This window comes from Saccopteryx bilineata, chromosome 8 (genome assembly GCF_036850765.1).
Source record: "Saccopteryx bilineata isolate mSacBil1 chromosome 8, mSacBil1_pri_phased_curated, whole genome shotgun sequence".
Taxonomy (NCBI): domain Eukaryota; kingdom Metazoa; phylum Chordata; class Mammalia; order Chiroptera; family Emballonuridae; genus Saccopteryx; species Saccopteryx bilineata.
Genome location: NC_089497.1, coordinates 73,956,118 through 73,976,961, shown reverse-complemented (window position 1 = coordinate 73,976,961; position 20,844 = coordinate 73,956,118). Strand labels below are relative to the sequence as shown.

General features: G+C 39.3%; 1 protein-coding gene across 1 annotated transcript in view; it reads right to left on the bottom strand.

Moving 5' to 3' along the window:
• The window catches only part of CCDC39 (coiled-coil domain 39 molecular ruler complex subunit), a 60,716-nt gene extending 43,627 nt beyond the window's left edge, over positions 1 to 17,089 (bottom strand). Inside the window, exons 1-4 of the mRNA XM_066240934.1 lie at positions 16,926 to 17,089; positions 4,575 to 4,694; positions 2,128 to 2,274; positions 508 to 666 (exon numbers count right to left, since the gene is read on the bottom strand). Coding sequence (XP_066097031.1) covers positions 508 to 666; positions 2,128 to 2,274; positions 4,575 to 4,694; positions 16,926 to 17,015 — 516 coding nt within the window. The 5' untranslated portion in view covers positions 17,016 to 17,089. The remainder of the gene's footprint in view (positions 1 to 507; positions 667 to 2,127; positions 2,275 to 4,574; positions 4,695 to 16,925) is intronic.
• Positions 17,090 to 20,844: the final 3,755 nt, after the last annotated feature.

The window sequence follows — 20,844 nt, the reverse complement described above, 5'->3', positions numbered from 1 at the left end:
TATTGTCTATTATAAAACAGCATATTTCATAATACTGAAGTATTACCAGATTTCATTACAAGAAGATTCTAAATAATGATTATAAAGTATATTAAATAATCAATAGAACTTAAATCTAAAATAAGCAAAAACTATAGGTAACAGTCAAATTATGATTTAGACAAAACAAGTTAAAATACTTATACATAGTTCAAGTATAAAACTTTTTTCTAAAATGCCTTTGTGAACCCTTCTCAATCAGGATTCTTATCCTGAAGTCCAAGGATCCTTAAATGGTTGAAAGGCTTCGGAGAAGATCTGCAAAACTTTCAGCAAAATTTTCTAGGTATTTGAATATAGTCATTTTTCAAGAGAGAGAATACTTGGCTTCATTAGCTTCTGAAAGGAAACCCTGACTTAAATAAAAGTTTAAGAACTACTGCTTTAAAATAGTAAGTACAATTTAGATTAAAAGGTTGACACAACAGATTCAGAGAAAATCTAACTTTGCAATGTCAAATTTCTCACCCTAATTTTATTATCATCTTGTTTTGAGTACTTCTGAAGAGTGAGGGCATCATTATCTTTGTGAGCTGATTCTTCTAACCAGGCCTTCAATGCTTGCTGGTCCCAGTTCATTTGACATTTCAAATCATCTAATTTTTGAGTAAGTTTAAATATGTTATTCTAATATCCAAAGAGAGGGGGAAAAGGAGAGATTATAAAACATTAATTAATATACAAACTAAAATAAAACATAACATTATATACTATACCGAACATATGAAAAAGGGAAAAAGACATCCTTTCGCTGTCCCTCCTCTAGATGACTATACCACATTTAATTACATAATTTCATACTTCGGTTTTAATTCTTTCTTTGTAAAATAGAGGAGACATGATTATACAAAATTGAGAACAGCAGTTGAGCCAATGGTTGCTTTAAAAGGTTTTGGGTAGCCTGACCAGGTGGTGGTGCAGTGGATAGAGCGTCGGACTGGGACATAGAGGACCCAGGTTCAAAACCCTGAGGTCGCCAGCTTGAGCACAGGCTCATCTGGTTTGAGCAAGGCTCACCACCTTGATCCCAAAGTCACTGGCTTGAGCAAGGGGTCACTTGGTCTGCTATAGCCCTCCAGTCAGGGCACATATGAGAAAGCAATCAATGAACAACTAAGGTGCCGCAATAAAGAAGTGATGCTTTTCACTTCTCTCCCTTCCTGTCTGTCTGTCCCTATTTGTCCCTCTCTCAGACTCTCTCTCCCTGTCTAAAAAAAAAAGAGCTATTAAAAAAATAAGTAAAAGGTTTTAGGGTAGTTCCCTCAAAGCTATCTCATTAGTCATTCCACTATAGCCACCCCAAGTGAATGCTCAATCTTAGTACAAATAATGTGCTTGATATGCTAACTCAAGTCCAAGACAAGTCCCCATGAGCCACATTTCCAATCAGACTACTGCCTCTAAGAAGCCTCTTATATAGAAATTATGGAAGCATTTTTTCTTGAAATAAATATAGCAGTTAAGAAGATAAAAATATTAAATATTTCTTTAAATGTATTCATCTAACAAGTCTAGATTCATAAAAAACTGATGAATATGCAAATATAAATTAATAAAATATGTATGTATGTATACATATATATATTTCTATATTCATATGCATATGTAAAGAGAAAAACTAAATTTGGAAAGATCACCCAAATCAAGTAACTAAAAAGTAAGGAAAATAAAAAAAATAGGTACAGTAGTTTAATATTAGTCACAAGCTCATAAGTTCATATGAAGGGTAAAAGTTTTGAATAAAGACTGAAATTCAAAATTAGAAGTTTTTATAAATGAGACTTTTAAAAATGTAGCACTTATGAATAAATTATGCCTAGTATTGTATAACAGGAAACCAACATGGTGCTGTGCACATAATAAGGCTCAATGAACATTTGGTAAATGAATAATGGGAAAATAAATGTCTATCATTGTTTCATTCAAATCACAGCTCCATGGTGCCTTTGATTGTCCAAGAAAACAATGTAAGTAATGTCAGAAAACTAATGAATGTCTTTCCTAAATAGAAAAAAAAAAATCAATGTTTGTTTGGTGAGGAAAGAAGGAACAATAGCACAAAATTTTAAGTGACATTTCAACACATACTTCCTTATCACTTTTCTTTTCCAATATTGAAGCTATCTCATTTTTAAGTCGTTGGACTTCATTCTTCACTCGACCCAGTTCTCTTTCAGCAATGATCTTAAAATGCTCTTCACTTTCAATCTCATACTCCCTGGCTTTGCAAAGAGACTACAGAAAAATATACAAGATAGGAAGATTTTTAAAATTTTTAATGTTAAAAATGTTTATAACAATCCATTCAATGAAAACATAACAAAATTCCCACAAAATGTCTAGTAATTATTAGTTCTGCTTCTCTTGAACCTACACCACATTAGACTTTGTGATTCAGTGTAGTCAGTGTTGCTTACTAGTTGTAAGAAAGTCCGTGGAATGTGCTAGGAGAAAATATTGTGGTCAGCAGTTTTCAGATATTATGTTGGTCTAGGGAAAGTGCAAAAAACCAAAGTTTATATAGTTACATTTAGATATAACTCATAAATTAACCTTAGCTTACTGTAAAATTAAAACTTTTATGTCATTACTTACCTAAAAATAAAAAATAAAACTGATTAAAAGAATACTTGGGCCCTGGCCAGTTGGCTCAGTGTATAGAGCGCTGGCCCAGTGTATGGATGTCCTGGGTTCAATTCTTGGTCAGGACACACAAGAGAAGCAACCTTCTGCTTCTTTCCTCTACCCTCTCCCCTTTCTTTCCCTCTTCTCTTCCTGCAGCCAGGGCCTCGATTGGTTCGAGGGTCACCCCTAGGCCCTAAGAATAGCTTGGGTGATTCCAGCATTTGCCCCAGACAGGGGTTGCCAGGTGGACCACAGTTGGAGCATATGCAGGAGTCTCACTATATCCCCTCCTCTCACTGAAAAAAAAAAAAAAAAAAAAAAAAAAAAAAAAAAAAAAATTGGGAAATGGGATACTTACATGAATTAATCATATAATTAATAGATAATTTTTAAATAATTATGTAAACACTGATAGTTATAAATATTTCCTAGACTATCTTAATATACAAACATGCCTTTGTGTTATGCTTTATTTAATAAAATAGTAATTGTTAACTACTGATTTTATAATGCTTTCCAAGTCATCACCATTGGTATTATTTTTATATTACTAAAGCTGTCAGTGTTATAGGAAGTTTATTGTCTTTTGTCTCTTATCATCTAGTTGACATTTGAGTATAATAAAATATACCTACAAAGAGTCTCTCTCAAAACCCCAACTCAGTGGTTTAATAACTGGAGGAAAAGATGTTGTTCCTAACAAGTTATTAATTACAGGTTTCAAAACAGGTTTCAATCATAACAGGTTTCAAAAACCTTGCAAATTGTTTTTATCTTTTAATTTATTTTTTAATCATTTTTTTATTTTAACTAGAGTTGACATACAATGTTTTATTAGTTTCAGGTGTACACCCTCATGATTAGGCATTATATAACCTACTAAGTGATGATCCCAATAAATCTCACACTCATTGGACACCATACATAGTTATTAGAATATTACTGACTATATTCCCTATGCTGTACTTTCCATTCCCATGACTATTTTGTAACTACCAATTTGCAATTCTTAATCCCTTTTCTTATTGATTCCTTAAGTACTGATTTTAAAAGTACATTATACTTTTAACTTTCTATTAACACTGTTAAAGCATGAAATAGTTACTTATCTATATTAATTATAAATTGTTATTAAAAACATGACTGTTCATTTTTAAGAATTACATAATTTTTCAAAGAGAGGTACATGTGTTAAAAAAAAGTAGTTTGAAATGGAAGTTAGGAAACTCTCCAATGTTGATTTCCTGAGCTGATTCAATTTGCTGGGCATCATCAGAGAATGAGATTCTGCCATGAGTACACCATCCATAAAATAGATGCTTTAATTAATCACCCTACATTTTAATTTTCATTACTTGTATTAATTTTTATAAAATGCATTATACTTTCCCCAGTTATCCTAAATATAATTTAACTTTTCTTTTATCTCAGGACTGTCATTATGAATTTCAATTCTTAAACTCTGCTAAAAGACCATGGTGCCCTAAGAGCTACTCAAGTATGCAGACTACTTGCTTCCACTCAAAATGGTCACAGTGGGTTGTGCTAAATAATTAAAAGTAGACAGAAATTTTTTATTATGTGTTATATTCAGTTTGTGCTTAAAGTCATCATTTCTCACTGCATCACTACCCTTTCTCATATAATTTGCTAACATTATATAGTATACTGTTTGAATGTATAATTTCTCCTTGCAAATGAATTAATTATTCCTGGAATTTGGTGGCAGTATTGAGTTCCTCAAAGACTTTTTTCTACCTACTTTCAAATTCAAGGTTATGTTCACAATAGCTTACTTGGGCTAAATTTTCCTATTAAATCTGTAAGTTAATATCACAGATGTAAATGCAATGGGAAATATTCCATGACTACACATGATATAATCAACATGAATTTCAACATTATAATACCTGTGTAAATGAGAACTCTTGCTTAACATTTTTGAGGTGAGAAGTCATCGCATTAATTCGATATTCATAGTCACGTAGCTGATCTTGCAAGCTTAACTTTTCATCCTGCAGCTTCAACAACTGTTTATAATAAATACAATGATTAGCCAATCAACTAAGTTTTTAACCATATTAAAGGATGTAAAATCAAAAGAAAAGTAAATCTTCATTTACTTTTTAAGATTTTATTTATTGATTTTAGAGAGGGGAAAGAGAGAGAGACAAAAACTGGTGGTGGGGGGAGAGCAGGAAGCATCAATCATAGTTACTTCTAGAATGTGCCTTGACTGGGCAAGCCTAGGGATTTTGAACCAGTGACCTCAGTATTCCAGTTGGACACTTAATCCACTGTGCACCACAGGTCAGGCCTACTTTGCTTTTTTAAATACCCATTTGAACTTCACTGCCCTTTCAATTATGAAAGTGCTGTAATCTAGAGATTACTGGGGGGAAAATGAGCATTATCTTAAAACAGAACAGAATTCTCTTCCAGATTTGCTGTATTAGCAGGGTCCACGGATAAAATGCATTTTTAAAGGGGAAAAGATGAGATTCTATTTCATAATTGACAAGATCTCTAAATCAAACAACAGAATAGTAATAAAGCCTAACAACAAAAACAACAAAAAAATAGATCATGAACTATAAATTTGAAAAGTAGCTGGACACCAGACATAATAGTTTCTTCCTGAGTATCTATTAAAAATCAGTAGATTTAAGACTAAGTTTAACAGCCTGACCAGGCGGTGGTGCAGTGACTAGAGCATCAGACTGGGACGCGGAGGACTCAGGTTTGAAACCCAGAGGTCGCTGGCTTGAGCGTGGGCTCATTCGGATTGATCATTGGCTCACCAACTTGAGCACAGGGTTGCTGGATTGAGCATGGGATCATAGACATGACCCCATGGTCGCTGGCTTGAGCCCAAAGGTCACTGGCTTGAAGCCCAAGGTCACTGGCTTGAGCAAGGGGTCACTTGCTGGGCAACCCCTGGTCAAGGCACATATGATAAAGTAATCAATAAACAACTAAGGAGATTAAGGAGCCGCAACAAAGAATTGATGCTTCTCATCTCTCTCCCTTCCTGTCTGTCTGTGTCTATCTGTCCCTCTCTCTGTCTCTGTCTCTGTCTCTCTCTCTCTCTCTCTCTCACACACACACACATATACAAAGACTGTTTTACAGAATAGAACTCTCACACACTTAGAACCTATTTCTTAGTGTATTTTGTGTCTTTGAATTAGAACCCTATGTAGAAACAAAACAATGTAACTGCAAAACAAATAAATATAAAAAAAAAACCTCTAGAAAATTACAAGAGATTCTCAGGACCATTAGAATATGTCACCCCTCTAAGCAATATAAAAGTTCAACAAAACAAAAATATGCTTCTCTAAAGTCTTCAATTGTGGTTCCCAGAGTTGGGGCTACAACCCAAGGTGCAGAGCACATTCATGCAAGTGTGGGAAAAAAATATTTGAATTCTGAACCAAAAAAGAAAAAAAAATACTAATTTACTCATTTGTTATACCCTACATTTTATTAAATTTACTGAGTAATATTAAATATATACTTTTTATTTTTATTTCATTAATTTCAATTTTTATTCCTTTTTTGTTTACTTTGCTGTTCTTTTTAATTTACTAAAAGGAATTCTTAGTTTATTATTTTTTATCTAACTGAATATTTGTGTCACCCTCAAATTCAAATGTTGAAGCCCTAACTCTTCAACTGTGGACAGGGGCACTTTTGGGAGGTAAGTAGGTTTAAATCAGGAGCCTCATAATGAGATTAGTGTCCTTACAGTGAGAAGAGAAACTAAAGGGGCTCTCTCTGCCATGTGAGAGCATAGCAAGAAGGCATCCATCACAAGCCAGGAAGAGTGCTTTCCCCAGAACCCGACCCTGCTGATGCTCTGATATCGCCTTCTAGCCTCTGTAACTGTGAGAAAGAAATGTTTGTTTTTAAATCACTCAGACTATTATAATTTGTTATAGCAACCCAGGTTGACTAAGACACCAATTCAAAATGAAGTCATATAAGGTTATAAGTTTTCTCTAAGTAAGAGTTTTACTGTTTCTCATGGATGTGGGTATGAAGCAGTCTCTTTTTACAGTTTTCTAATTGGTGACTTGTCCCTTTCAATTTTTCCTCGATATAACAACGACCTATGAATATATTTATTTCTGAGACACTTGCAAAAATATTTAAGATTCTTAGTCAGCTCAAACTGTCAAAACAAAATACCAAAAAAAAAAAAAATACCATAGACTTGTGGCTTAAACAAAATAAATTTATTTATCACAGTTCTGGAAACTAGGTAGTCCAAGATTGAGATGCCAATCGGTTCTGGTGAAATCTCTCTTCCTGACTTGCAGCTGGCCATGTTTTCTCTGAATCTTTCACTTCTTATGAAGAAACTAATCCCTTGCCTGATCAGGGGGTGGCACAGTGGATAGATGTCAACCTGGGACACTGAGGACCCAGATTTGAAACCCGAGGTCACAGCTTGAGCGTGGGCTCACCAGCTTGAGAGCAGGGTCGCTAGCTTATTAAGCCTGGGATCATAGACATGACTCCATGGTGGCTGACTTGAGCCCAAAGGTTGCTAGCTTGAGCCCCAGGTCACTGGCTAGAACAAGGAGTTACTGACTTAGCTGGAGCCCCAAGTTAAGGCACATATGAGAAAGCAATCAATGAACAACTAAAGTGATGCAACTACGAGTTAATGCTTCTCAACTTTCCCTTCCTGTCTGTCTGTCCCTATCTGTCTCACTCTCTTACTAAAAAATAAAATAAAAACAAAAATAAAAAACTATGGTAAAATATACTTAACATAAAATTTACCATTTAAACCATTTTTCAAAGTACGTTGAAGTAGTGGCATTAGGTGCATTCACATTGTTGTGCAACCATCATCACCATCCATCTCCAGAAATTTTTCATCTTCCCAAAAATGAAACTGTACCATTAAACACTAACTTCCCATTCCCCTTCCTCCCAGGCCCTGGAAATCACTAGTCTATTTTGTTTCTCTATGAATTTGACTACTCTAAGTATCTCATATGTTGGGTAAACATGTGTGTTAAGTTTGCTCGCTTAATATTTTGCCTAATTGTTGCATTGGCACAGGGCAGCATCATGTGTGCATAGTCTGTGAGAGGCTGCTGGTGCTTGCCCTCAGGGTGGCAGAAAGCAAATTGCAGATTGCCTTCCTGCTTGCAAGGGGCCACTGTTTGTTATTGTTTGTGGGAGAAGGTTTTTTTTTTTCCCCCAGCCACTTTTGGCTGGGGAATCAGTGAGAGAATGAGAGAGAGAGAAAGAGAGAGAGTTGAGGGGCTTAGGAGCCCTGAGATTTTGGCCGGCCTGGTTGGCTGGGAAATGCTGAGGCTGGTGGAGGTCTGTGAGTCTGGGTGAGTCTGGAATGCTGAGGGGCTTGAGAGCCCTGCCTGTTTGCTCGTCTGCCATTACAAGACTTTAATAAACGGAATGGCCCACCATTTTCTGGCTCCACTGTTCCTTTACCATCTGCCTGAATCCAATGAGAACCTGCATGGTCACAACTATGGCAGGGGCCACTGGCCCTACATCATATAACTGGTATGATACATTAGTTGTCCTTTGCATCCAGTTTATTTTATTTAGCATAGTGTCAAGCCAGTAGCCACAGCCACCATCACAGCCATTTTGGTACTGTGTCATTTTGGCCCGTGCAAATTCACATTCAATTTGGACAGATGGTAATGAAACAATGGAGCCAAGAACTGGTGGGCCATTACCTTTAATCCTAGCTCGTACCCAACAGGCAAGAAATGCACACAGTGGGAAAACACTTCCCTTTCTATTCAGGGATCCCAAAGCCATTGAGTCATCCGAGTATTCCTAGAATTAAGTTTCTACCTCACCAGCCTTATTCACCTCTGTTCGCATTTCCTTCTCTCTGTACAAATTGCAAAAACTGGCTTCTCCTTCAGCACTCCACCATCTTGGCTGCCTCTCCTCTGCAATGCCAATGGCAGGATCTGAGCCAGAGTGCCCCCGGTCTGCTTCATTTTATAGTGTAAAAATTAAGGCCTTTATACCAATATACAAATAAGGAAGTCTCTGATACAAAGCCACTTATCTGAGGCATAAATGGGATTCCTCATAAGAGTGCACCACCCGACATCATGCAACAGTCAAGGGTGTGGGGAAAAGCTTACTTTGAGAAGATCTTAGTATTAAAAGGGTGGGAAAGGCTTAGTCTTAAAACCAATCCTTAGGCTATAAGGACCTTGCCAGACTACAGCTTGTCTCCCACACCCAATGCAAACTATAAGCGAGCAAACACATATATCAGGGGTAGTCAATCTTTTTATACCTACCACCCACTTTTGTATCTGTATTAGTAGTAAAATTTTCTAACCGCCCACCAGTTCCACAGTAATGGTGATTTATAAGGTAGGGAAGTAACTTTACTTTAAAAAAATTTATAAAGCACCTAGCGTGCGGAGGACCCAGGTTCAATTCCCGGCCAGGGCACACAGGAGAAGCGCCCATTTGCTTCTCCACCCTTCCGCCGTGCTTTCCTCTCTGTCTCTCTCTTCCCCTCCCACAGCCAAGGCTCCATTGGAGCAAAGATGGCCCGGGCGCTGGGGATGGCTCTGTGGCCTCTGCCTCAGGCGCTAGAGTGGCTCTGGTTGCAACATGGCAATGCCCAGGATGGGCAGAGCATCGCCCCCTGGTGGGCAGAGCGTCGCCCCATGGTGGGCGTGCCGGGTGGATCCCGGTCGGGCGCATGCGGGAGTTTGTCTGACTGTCTCTCCCTGTTTCCAGCTTCAGAAAAAAAAAAAAAATTATAAAGCAGAGTTACAGCAAGTTAAAGCATATAATAATACTTACTTACCAAGTACTTTATGTCGGATTTTCACTAAGTTTGGCAGAATAAATATTTATAAAGCAACTTACTATAGTTAAATCTATCTTTTTATTTATACTTTGGTTGCTCCACTATCACCCACCATGAAAGATGGAATGCCCACTAGTAGGCAGTAGGGACCAGGTTGACTACCACTGATAGTTGTACCACTGATTTCTTTTTATGTGTGACCTGACCAGGCCTCAAACCAGGGAACTCTAAGTGTAGCTGTGACTGGCTTTACATTTGGCGTAGTCTGTGGCAGGATTCCATACAGATCAGCAAGGAGTCACCACCACCTTTGAGTGGTGGAGTAGAGGACTGGCTGCTGTTATGGTTCCCAATGGCTGTCCTTTTGGGGGCCGTAGGCTGGCTTTTACAGCCATGCATGAGGAAACTGAGAGCTCTGTGGAAGAGGCTGCCTGGGACCTGCAAACCGAGCAGCAGAAGGAGCTGGAGCAAATGTGGGAGAAAGAGATGCCAACCCTGGAGCTGAAGCAAGCACCGGAGGAGGCCGACCAGGTTCACAAGATTCACCTGGAAATGGAGCAGCCACTGGAGGAGGAATCACAGGTTTGTGAGTTGCAGATTGCCCTGGATGTTGTGGAGAGCCAGCAGTGGCAGGAGGCCGGGTCTGAAACTGCAAAGTCTGCAGAGCAGAAGACTGCAGCAGCCCAGGGCTCGAGCCCGGCAGCAGAAGCTGGTGTTTTTGGTTCCTCTTTGGACAATGAGGAGAATCGGTCTGGAGTGCAATCAGCAGTCTTCAGAAGATGAGAGCCCAGCAGCAAGGAGTACTTGCTATGACCCTGGTAGATCTGCAATTTGGAGATAGAGGCGGATGCCATCATGCTCTCCGGAGCAGAGATGGAAATGCTGACTGTCATTGCCATGTGCTCTTCCTTGGGACAGTATTAGACCTGCCAGGATGGCTGGAATGAGGGGGGTGGCTGATGCCCAATGTGCATGGACTGATTTCCTGGACTACGACCAGAGTGGGTACTGACTCCTTTGTTGGATGGACTTACGGATTTTGGACAATGTGAAATACCCTGATGGGGGTGGCGGTTGGCTTTGCTGGAAGCACTCACCTACCCTGGGAAGTTTTTTTGCATGGCTAGAAAAAAGGTCGAGGACATTTTTCACTTTTGGCAAAGTGCTCAGAGACTGTTGAAATGAACCTTTGTAATTGTTGAAATTGTATGATTTGTCATGTTGTTATAATTTGTGTAATGTGCCTAATTTCCTTGCACAGGGATGCTGGTGGTGTAGATTGTGGGTAGTAAAGTGAGCATAGGGGTGGATTGTTGGGCAGATAAAATATATTATGCTCACTTTGTTAAAGATGGCACTGCCCACATGGAAGCCTGTCACCCAGGTGATGATGGGCATAATTATATTAATGTGTATTGGGGGCGGGCTGTGGGCAGGCAGGATCCTTGTAGCCTGGGGCTTGGTTTTAGGACTAAGCCTTTCCCACCCTTTTTGATGTGGGGTGGACTTTGTATCAGAGACTTCCCTGTTTTGTATATTGGATTAAAGGTTTTGATTTCTGCACTATAAAGTGGGGCAGACCAGGAGCTTGCTCTCTCAGTTCCTGAGATTAGTATTAGAGCAGAGAGTAGGTTGGAAAGCAGAGTAAGGCCACGTGGAGGAGAGGAGAAGCAGCCAAGATGGCAGAGTGCTGAAGGAGAAGCCAGTTAGTGCAGAGTTTGTGCAGAGAGAAGGAGATGGGGAACAGAGGTGAATAAGTCTGGTGAGGTAGAAACCTTTGATTCTAGGAAACTTGGATAATATGGCAGTAGCTTTGTGAGCACTGAATGAGTGGGTTTTGGAGCCCAATGTGTGTTTTTACTTGCCCACCGGGTGCAAGCTAGGATTAAAGATGATGGCCCACCAGTTCGTGGCTCTGTTGTTTTATTACCGTCTGTCCAAATCAAATGCGAACCTGCACGGGCCAGGCAGCTGTGATGGTGGCAGTGGCTACTGGCCATACAAAGCATAATGATTTTACTCTCCACAAGTTGATAATTCCTTCCCCAGAGTTCTAATGTTTTTTCTTACAAATAAATGTACATGTACGAAAAAAAAATGTACATGTACGAACCACGATATATTTATTAAAAACTTACATCATGTAAAGGATATCAAGATAAACAAACAAAAAGACCCCAGAGGAAACAGATAATCAGGACACAAAAGAAAAAAACTTGGATGGACCTGGAAACTACCATGCTAAGTGAAATAAGCCAGGCAGAGAAAGAAAAATATCATATGACCTCACTCATTTGAGGAATCTAATGAACAATGTGAACTGAGGAACAGAACAGAGGCAGAGGCGGGATCAAAGGGACCAGAGAGAATACCGTCAGAGGGAAAGTGGAAGAGAAGATGGGATCAGAGAAGGAAAAGAGATTAGTGAAATTATATATACATAAAACAGCATTATAGAGAACAGGACAGCAAATCTTGGAGGAAAGGGGGAAGGCATTGGAGGGAGGGGGTAAAGGGAGGAGCCAAGGGGAACACGGGGGTGGCGGGAGATATATTCATTCGGTGGACACTTGAAGCTATGTAAGCGCAAATTAAAATCATGAATAAATAATAAAAAAAGAAAAAACTAAACACACACACTCAGAAACTCTGGAAATATTGTACTCCTAAAATAAAATCATATGCTACAATAAACCAACAAGAAAATAACCTGATAATTAAAAAAATGATTGATATAGTTGCCAAAATACATATTGCCATGTAAAGATGAAAAAAAAAAAAACTAAACACTTCCAGATATTAAAAAAGTAACCTACAAAAAAAATAAAATCATTCTAATATTAGATTCCATACTGCTGGAAGATCACAGGGTAATCAATACCCTCCAAATTTTGCTGAAAAATTATTTTTAACCTAGAATCTTCTACCCAGCCAAATCACCATCAAATGTGAGAACAAATTAAAACATTTTCAAATTAGAATATTTACTTCCCATACATCCTTCTTGGGGAGACACAAGAAAGTATTCCATCAAAAAATAGAGAATAGCCTGACCAGGCAGTGGCGCAGTGGATAGAGCGTCGGACTGGGATGCGGAAGACCCAGGTTCGAGACCCCAAGGTCGCCAGCTTGAGCGAGGGTTCATCTGATTTGAGCAAAAGTTCACCAGCTTGAGCCCAAGGTCATTACTTGGTCTGCTGAAGGCCTGTGTCAAGGCACGTATGAGAAAACAATCAAGAAACAATTAAGGTGTTGCAAAGCGCAACGAAAAACTAATGATTGATGCTTCTCATCTCTCTCCATTCCTGTCTGTCTGTCCCTGTCTATCCCTCTCTCTGATTCTCTCTGTCTCTGAAAAAAAAAAAAAAAAAAAGAATAATCCATGTAAGAAGAAGAAATGTGATCTGGGATACAGAGTGATAATCCAATAAGGGAAAAAAGGGAATACACAAGTTAACAGTTGGGAAGTAGGCCTGTGAAAAAACTGTCTATTGAAAAATGGGACTGCAAAGGAAGGAGTGGGGGAGAGAGAAAGTATTTTGAAGATCTGATACTATAAACTTAAAGCAGGCACTGTAAGGAATCAAACTGGCAACTGAGGATACAAAGAATTAAAAGCACAGTACTATGGTTCTTTCTTTTGAGGGTAGAACCCAATCAGTCAAGGGATGAATTCAAATGATGCAGTCAAGAAAAGATAAACTGGCCCTGGCCGGCTTGCTCAGTGGTCAAGTGTTGGCCCAGTGTGCGGAAGTCCTGGGTTCGATTTCCGGCCAGGGCGCACAGGAGAAGTGTCCATCTGCTTTGCCACCCTTTCCCCTCTCCTTTCTCTCTGTCTCTCTTTCTCTCCTGCAGTCAAGGCTCCATTGCAGCAAAGTTGGCCCAGGTGCTGAGGATGGCTCCACGGCCTCCACCTCAGGTGCTAGAATGGCTCCGGTTGCAACAGAGCAATGGCCCAGATGGGCAGAGCATCAACCCCTAGTGGGTATGCCAGCTGGATCCTGGTCCGGCGCATTCGAGAGTCTATCTCTCTGCCTCCCCACTTCTCACTTCAGAAAAGGAAAAAAAAGGTAAACTAAGTAAAAGTGGCTACATGAAAGACCATTAAATCATTTTAAGTATAAAACTAATGCTAAATACTTGTAGTAAATTAAGGGTATTGAATGGAATGAAAAGAAAATAAGCCTTTATAACAGAAAAAAACAATCAGTATTTATTTAATGGGATAAAAGACTGTGGAAAGATATATAAGAGAGCTGATTTATTCATTTAAAGAATGAAAGAGCAAGGAGTAACCCATATTGTCTACAATTGACACAAAGAACTTTTTTAAAAACAATAATTTAACCATTTCACCTTTTCTTATATTTTTCTTAATGTTAAAAATATTTTTAGCAATTATTATTTCTTGTAATCATACTTGACATTAAAAATGTAACTCTTTTAAGTTTAAGATATTCAAACAGAACAGAAAAGTATAAAATAAAAAAATGTAAAATATTCCCTCCTATTGACCACAGAAAAGTATTTCAAGTAAGAAATACTTACTTGAAATTCAATAATTTCTTTCTCTTTCCTCTCTTAAATTTAACCAAAACTTAAAATTTTTTATGCTAAAAACAACATATACATTAGGATTTCATTTTTTCTAATATTCCCGTCTGTTTTTAATCTATGTATTGTAGACCATGAAGTCTGGAATGTTTGTTTATGCCATAACAGTCATTTCTGTGGTCAATAGGAGGGAATATTTTACATTTTTTTATTTTATACTTTTCTGTTCTGTTTGAATATCTTAAACTTAAAAGAGTTACATTTTTAATGTCAGAGTTTATTCAAGTGAAGTAATTATGGCCCTCATTATTCTTCTTTTCTATTGTTTTATAATATTTTTTAAATTGCTAATATAAGTGACATGTACATGACATCCTGTGAGACAAATATTAGAATACTAATACCAGAAACTAACAAACTAACATTTGTGTGTGTGTGTGTGTGTGTGTGTGACAGAGACAGAGAGAGGGACAGACATGGACACATAGACAGGAAGGGAAAGAGATGAGAAGGATCAATTCTTCATTGAGGCTCCATAGTCTCCAGAATTGTTCATTCATTGCTTTCATTTTTTTTTTTTTTATAATTTTATTTTTTTAATGGGGTGACATCAATAAATCAGGATACATATATTCAAAGATAACAAGTCCAGGTTATCTTGTCGTTCAATTATGTTGCATACCCACCACCCAAAGTCAGATTGTCCTCCGTCACCCTCTATCTTGTTCTCTCTGTGCCCCTCCCCCTCCCCCTTTCCCTCTCCCATTCTCCCCTCCCCCCCGTAACCACCACACTCTTATCAATGTCTCTTAGTTTCACTATTATGTCCCACCTACGTATGGAATAATACAGTTCCTGTTTTTTTCTGATTTACTTATTTCGCTTCGTATCATGTTATCAAGATCCCACCATTTTGCTGTAAATGTTCCGATGTCATCATTTCTTATGGCTGAGTAGTATTCCATAGTGTATATGTGCCACATCTTCTTTATCCAGTCATCTATTGATGGGCTTTTTGGTTGTTTCCATGTCCTGGCCACTGTGAACAATGCTGCAATAAACATGGGGCTGCATGTGTCTTTACGTATCAATGTTTCTGAGTTTTGGGGATATATACCCAGTAGAGGAATTGCTGGGTCATAAGGTAGTTCTATTTTCAGTTTTTTCATTGCTTTCTTATATGTGCCTTGACCAAGGGGTACAGCAGGGAGAGTGACCTCTTGCTCAAGCCAGCAACCTTTAGGCTCAAGCCAGCAACCATGGGGTCATGTCTATGATCCCATGCTCAAGCCAGTGACCTCGCACTCAAGTTGGTGAGCCTACGCTCAAGCCAGATGTGCCTGCACTCAAGCCAGATGAGCCCACACTCAAGTAGGATACCTCCATTTTTCCAACCTGGTTCCTCTGCACCCCAGTCCGATGTTCAATCCACTGCACCACTGCATGGTCAGGCCAGAAACTAACTTTTGAATGTAACTTTAACCTGCACCAATGTCCTTAGACCTGCGTAACAACCCTATGAGATAATTATTTTACTTATCTTCAATTTATAGAAGAAGAAACTGGCTCAGAGCTGATTGGTAAGTAGGCCCTAGCTGGGTAGCTTAGATCATCACCCCCTTAGGCCAAGATTGCAGATTCCATCCCAGGTTAGGACACATACAAAAACCAACAGTGAGTGCATAAATAAGTGGAATAACTTCTCTCTCTTCTTTCCTTTCTCTCTCTCTACAAAAATCAATAAAGAAATGAAAAAATAAATAAATAAACCTCGGACTGGATACTTCTTATACTATGTATTATGCCTCAGTACTTAGTGCTAGATCTCAGACATTCCCTAATGTTGCCCTTCATTGAACACAAAACAGCCAGATAGCTCAGTTGGTTAGAGCAACGTCTGGAAGTGCAAAGGTTATTGGTTTGATCCCAGATGAGAGCACATACAGAAACAGCTTGATGTTCCTGTCTCTCGTTCTCTCTCTCTCCTTCTTCTCTTGCTAAAATCAATAAATAAAATTTTTTTTTAAAAAATGGCATGAGTAAACAGGTCATAATATTCAGAAAAAAAGAAAAAGTGAAAATATTTTCAATTTTTAGAAAAAGAAAAAACATTATCTAAATAGAGTAAATATCATTTATTCTCCTTGGGTCCTCTTCCACACAACACATTGCCATATCATGGAATCTTGGGCTGACTGCTGAAGGTTTCTTCAAGTTTCCCGAGCTGGGTGCAATTTTATTTAGAACAACTACTATACATTGGTTGCAAGCTGATGTAAATTATTCCTTACAACTTAAAATATTTTACAACATTCTATGACAATATAATCCTCCATTTGAAAAGCTGCACATTTTACATTCTTACTAGAAGGTCCCTCTTAAAAACATTTATTCGAGTCACTTTCAACTTTAAACGTCATAGGCAGAACTCAAAGAGAAATATTAACCTAAACGTATTTTGTTTATACACATCCACAAACAACTGTTGCTACACAAACCACAGAAGTCCCACTGCAGAATGCACGTAATTCTGAGGAAAGGGAAAGTGGGCGCTAGAACCCGCCTTTCCTCTTCTGCCCAAGAGTCTGGAAATGAGTTCATGGAGGGGGAGTGTAAAGATTCGGACTTTATAGTCCTGAATATCAATTATCGATTCAATACCTTTTTTAATGCTCAGCAATTATAGAATAGGGCGGGAAGGTGAAGGAGAAATGGTGCGGAGGAGCGTTAGATGGGATTAGGGAGAAAAGGAGAGAAATAATTGGACTGAGGTATTCCTGCCAGCTATGATAGGAAAGGACCCCAGCTCCCACTGCCCCCCCCCCCTAATAAAAAAGACCTCCTCCTTCCCCAGCTTCCACCCGATCCTCACCTGCTTTTCCAGTATCTTGTTCTCTTCGTTCGCCACAGGGATGGCGAACTCATTCTCCCAATTCAGCTCTTGCAGAAATTCGCTGTTCATGGCAAACGGGACCAGGGCAGAGAAAAGATCCGCCTTTTCGTAACGCCCATAAGCAACACCAACACTGGAGGCAATTCCGCGACACCCGCAAAGCTTCCGAGTAGTTGCCTCAGGAACTGTTGCCTCCGGAGCCCTAGCAACCGTCCCGCGCCCTTAGTTACCAAACAGGAAGCGTTCAAACCCGGAAGCAAAACTTCCGGTTGAGACCCCACTCCCTTGCACTGAGCAAACTTTTTCTTCTTAAGCGCGCGGGGTGGGGGTTGGTGGGGAGCGAAGTAACTTACTCCTGCAGGAGTTCCCTGGGGTTGCCAGGCGCCGGCATACCTCGCTGTCAAAGTGCGGTCCGGATCGTCCACCCTGCGCCCCGGGGACTGTCAAATCGGTAGCGCCTGTAGTCACCCGGCGCCCACAGGGTCCGAGGAGGACGCTGAGCTACGCCGGTGCCAGATCCTCGGCGCAACATGCGGCTAACGAAAGGAATAACCTGGGCTTTCTTTGCAGGTGGTGGTGTTGAGTCTCATCCGTAGAGGAAACCTCGTGGGCCGAAATAGATTTGTATTTGAAAGCAGAATTCTGTTCCTAGAATCATTGCTGGATGTTGGGATCTCCGTCTGTTTTAATCTAAGAATCTGACTCACTATTACCCACCTGCCCCACGGTGGTGTACCAGATAAAGGCAGAGCTGAACTGCACAGTTTGGTGGTTGTAAAGCCAGGAGCCACGGCCAGGGCCACCATCACAGCCGCCCGGCTCACGCAGGTTCGCATTGGATTCGGACAGTCGGTAAAGAAACAGCGGAGCCAAAAACTGATGGGCCATAGTCTTTAATTCTAGCTTGCACTCGGCGGGCAAGTAAAAATACACACTGGGCTCCAAAACCCAGTCACATTCAGTGCTCACAAAGCCACTGACTTATCCGGGTTTCCTAGAATCAAAGGTTTCTAGCTCACCAGACTTATTCACCTCTGTTCCCCATCTCCTTCCTTATCCCAAATACAAACTCTACACAAACTGGCATCTCACTCAGCACTCCACCATCTTGGCTGCTTCTCCTGGCCTCCTCCACGTGGCCTTTCTCTGCTCTCCTCTGCTCTCTCTTCTAATGATAATCTCAGGAACCAAGAGAGCAAGCTCCTATTCTACCCCTATTTTATAGTGTAGCTTCACAACCTTTAATCCAATATACAAAATAGGGAAGTCTCTAATACAAAGTCACTTCTTTGAGGCATGATTGGATTGTACCACCCCACATCAAAAAGGGTGGGAAAGGCTTAATCCCAAAACCAAGCCCCAGGCTACAATGATTCTGCCTGCCCCCAACACACATTAATATCACCTGGGCACCTCTACGTGGGCAGCGCCACTTTAACAAAGTGAGCATAATACATTTTATCTGCCCAACAGTGGTCCATCCCGCGTCTCTCTCCAGTTTTACTTTTCTTTACATTTTTATTTGTTAACATTTCCAAATCTTTAATTTCACATAAAATTCTGTATTTCTTACTAATCTCGAAAAAGGCTGGGAAACCCTGAGCCCACATTATTGTCTGAAAGCCGCCTCCTTTAGACCCCAAGCACAATTTTAATTACCTGTTAGGCAATGGTAGGTTTTTGAGTTTATAGCCTCTGTGTGTAGTAACATCTCGGAACTGAAAAGGGAAAAACAGTCAACTACTAATCCTTTCGTTTTCTAAATAAATAAACTAAAACTCCTTGAGGCAAAGCCATTAAAATAGGCAGGACTTAAATTAGGATGCAGGTCTCTTTATCCAAACTGTGCTATCTGCAATGAGGGTTGTTCTTGGCTGGAATACCCTCTACCACCGCACACGACAATTATACAATGTTGAATTTTACACAAAATTTCCATACATTCTCCAAATTCCACATTTCTTCCGTAAAACAATATTTCTGCTTCTCCCCTGTGTCACAACATTCTATAGCACCCATTTCCCACTTATAATTCTACAAGTTCTAAATCATAATTCTATTTGAATTAATATCTAGATTTGGAAACAAAACCCAAAGCTTTACAATCTTGTCATTAACTATGAAATATTCAATTTATTCCCCAAATGCTCAGATGTTAACCTTCTACTGTCTCATTCTCAAGTAGATAAGTTTATACAAATTAGGCATTCAGGCTAAAACAAAGAGATTTTCTGTTCTGCAAAAACAATGTGATTTATTTATTTATTTATTTATTTATTTATTTATTTATTTTTGCCTGGTGCACAGTGGATAGAGCGTCGGACTGGGATGCAGAAGACCCAGGTTTGAGACCCCGAGGTCGCCAGCTTGAGCGAGGGCTCATCTGGTTTGAGCAAAAGCTCACCAGCTTGAGCCCAAGGTTGCTGGCTCCAGCAAGGGGTTACTGAGTAACCGTTACTCGGTCTGCTGAAGGCCCGCGGTCAAGGCAGTATGAGAAGGCAATCAATGAACAATTAAGGTGTTGAAATGCGCAACGAAAAACTAATAATTGATGCTTCTCATCTCTCTGTTCCTGTCTGTCTGCCCCTGTCTATTCCTCTCTCTGACTCTCTCTCTGTCTCTGTAAAAAAAAAAAAAAGTGATTTTTTTAATTAAAAAAAATATGTATGTATAAAGAAAAAGGAAAAGCTAGCCTTCACCCCCATGCCATTATCATTCCCAAGAGGTTGCCACTGTTTTATGTCTATCTTACCAGCTTTTTTAAAATGAAACTATACCTATAGACATATATTATTTTTTCCTATAGAAACGGAATCATATTACGAATAGTATTTTGCAAATTCATTTTTCACTTAACAGTAGTGGCCATGTTCTCATGTCAGTACATTAGATCTTTGGTCTTTGAATGGCAGCTTAAAATCGTTATATTAACTTTAATTTTTAAACAATGCTGCTAAAAACATCTTTATAATACTGTATTTTATCGTTTCTAGGGTATACTTAGCTTCACATTTTAATATCTCTGAAATTTGGATTCATATTTCAATCAGTGGTGTCTTAGATTCGGTGAATAAGATACAATCTTAAACAAACTATATTTTATTTATACACTTTTTTTTTTCAGAGACAGAGAGTGAATCAGAGAGAGGGATAGATAGGGACAGACAGACAGGAACGGAGAGATGAGAAGCATCAATCATTAGTTTTTCATTGCGCATTGCGACACCTTAGTTGTTCATTGATTGCTTTCTCATATGTGCCTTGACCGTGGGGCTACAGCAGACCAAGTAACCCGTTGCTTGAGCCAGCGATCTTGGGTCCAAGCTGGTGAGCTTTTGCTCAAACCAGATGAGCCCACACTCAAGCTGGCGACCTTGGGGTCTCGAACCTGGGTCCTCGGCATCCCAGTCTGACGCTCCATCTACTGCGCCACCGCCTGGTCAGGCAATAAGATACAATCTTGCACACCTATACTGTATATGCATTTCTGCTAACAATATTCTTATAAGTAAAATCAATGGAAATCAGGTCTAAGTGATTTTATTTTTACACATACCACTAAATTATCTTTCAAAATATCTTTAACATACCAACAGAGTATGACAGTATCTTTGCATCTTCTGGAAATTATGAAGTATTAAATATTTTACACCTCTGTCAGTTTCCCATTAATCTTCTCAATCTCCTTTGCTACTTTATCTTGTCTGGTTGTCATCTCAACATTGCTGTTCTCAAGACCTAAAGCCCATCCCTCTACTTTTCTCTTCTTACACTTGCTTCCTATATTATATTCATTTTCATGGCTTTAAATACCATGACTGATTTTTTTTTTTTGTATTTTTCTGAAGCTGGAAACAGGGAGGCAGTCAGACAGACTCTCGCATGCACCCGACCGGGA